We start from the raw sequence: 1,844 nt of genomic DNA, 5'->3' as shown, positions 1-1,844 counted from the left end.
ATGCTGGTTGTAATTAGAATCCCATCTAGGGGAGAGAAGAAATACTCCTTGTCGCTTCATGCTACAGAAACGGCCGGGATAAGCTCTGGCCAGATGGGCCACTTGGCTCGTATACAGACCCTCATTATTAGTTCTGTCTCAAACTGTGTGAATATCTTAGACTCAAACCCAAAATGGTAAGTTAGACTGACGTCAGATATTGTTAAAGTTGGCAGGTTAATGGTTTCACAGGAGATGACAACACACACAAGGGAAAAAAACGCGGCGGGTGATAATAACGTCGCTTTTGTTGATGAACCAAAACGTGTTTTGACGGGGAAAAGTCAGGTAAAAGTAGCGGTCGAGGAGCAAAATGGTGACTGTAAGGGGAGACTGTGTGGTCACGGGTACAGACTGAAATGCACCAACACTAGCTACAAATATATTTTTTTAATGATTGTCATGGAGTATAGGGATCCGCTCCTTCATTTTCTCTTGTTTTTACATCCAGTCAAGAAGATAATTACACTGGCATAGGATATTTTGAATCCGTCACAAATACCTGATTTTGTTTTCAGAAAAGAAACGTGGAAGAGATCCTCGGACTTTCGCGCGGCTTTTGACCCTTGTACAGTGTGTTCTGGTATCGAATCAATGGAATCAGGTTGTATTACAGTTTATAATTTTTAATTGAATCTAGCTGTATTTGTCCCCTAACAAAGCCATTTTAAACAGAGTGACTAGTAATTCATTGCTATGACTCTGTCTTAGAATGCTTTCATCTACTGAAGAGACGTTTTTCAAAGGTATCATAAGTGATCGACAACAGACAAAACAGTAGAACTTGCATTCCTAAAAGATACCGTTATGAGTAAAAAATATTAGCGTTCATTCCTGTACGCTATATTATACCAAAATCCAAAATTTTATCACCCTTAAAAAGAAGACCATCCACCCCTTTGACTGTGGGAGTCCCTCCCGCATCAACAGGCTGGAAGGTGGTTTTCAAGCTAATTATGGAGCTGAGGAAATGTAACGGACACTAAAAAATTGTAATCATTACAATATAAAATTTCTTTTAATGTTTTGCTGAGAAATGTAGTCTACTAATGCACTGCTTATATCCAATGATGCAGAAGAAACGATTTCTTCACAATCCTCTACAGAAAAACCACTTGCACGAACCTCGAGCATTTCAGAGGTACTGCTTTTAAAATTGATATCTGTAAGCCACTATTCGCTTTTTTTTTAAAGTTTACCCAAATAGAATAACTATAAGAAATACTGCTTTTCTTTTCCGTCTTTTATCTTTCACATTTCAGGAAGAACCCATTTTGTTCTTAGGTCTCAGAAAACTTCTAGTCTTTGTTATGTATTGTATCTATGAAAAGAAAAGAGGGGGAACCGACATTCAAGAAAGTAAATTGCAGGCGAAGTTAGCGCACCCGGTGCCAAGCAATATACTAGCTTTTAGTATAATTTCCAGAGGTGCATATAAGAATTGGACATTCTGATTGGTCGAAAAGCTCATCCTATGACGCTTTATTCACCCCGCTAGAGCTTGGTACCAAGCTCGCAATCTTTGCCATCTCGGCAAGTAAACATGGCGGACAGTTGCTGAAGGAAGTTTTCATTTATTCGAAAGACATCACTCCAAGTCCAGGATTTTTGAAAGGATGGAGAATTTTCAAAATGACTGCTGTCGCCCTTGGACCAAAAATCTTTTCAAGAACTCGTATTCAAGGCGTTTAAGAATCGTACACGCAGTGGCTGCGTCGATCGCTAGCAGGTCAGATAGATTGACCGAAATTTATTTTTCTTCAAACTAAGGCCCCGTTTACACGGGTCCGGACAAATGTTTGCAC

The 1,844-nt window shown here is 39.4% G+C and overlaps 1 protein-coding gene across 1 annotated transcript in view; it reads left to right on the top strand.

Moving 5' to 3' along the window:
• Positions 1-669, top strand: part of LOC145464523 (uncharacterized) — a 2,783-nt gene extending 2,114 nt beyond the window's left edge. The window contains exon 2 of the mRNA XM_081448441.1: positions 558-669. Coding sequence (XP_081304567.1) covers positions 558-669 — 112 coding nt within the window. The remainder of the gene's footprint in view (positions 1-557) is intronic.
• The last annotated feature ends 1,175 nt before the right edge of the window (positions 670-1,844 follow it).

The sequence above is a fragment of the Orbicella franksi genome, chromosome 1 (assembly GCF_964199315.1).
Source record: "Orbicella franksi chromosome 1, jaOrbFran1.1, whole genome shotgun sequence".
NCBI lineage: Eukaryota > Metazoa > Cnidaria > Anthozoa > Scleractinia > Merulinidae > Orbicella > Orbicella franksi.
Note: the sequence above shows the minus strand (reverse complement) of the source record. Positions and strands in the feature narration are given on the sequence as shown.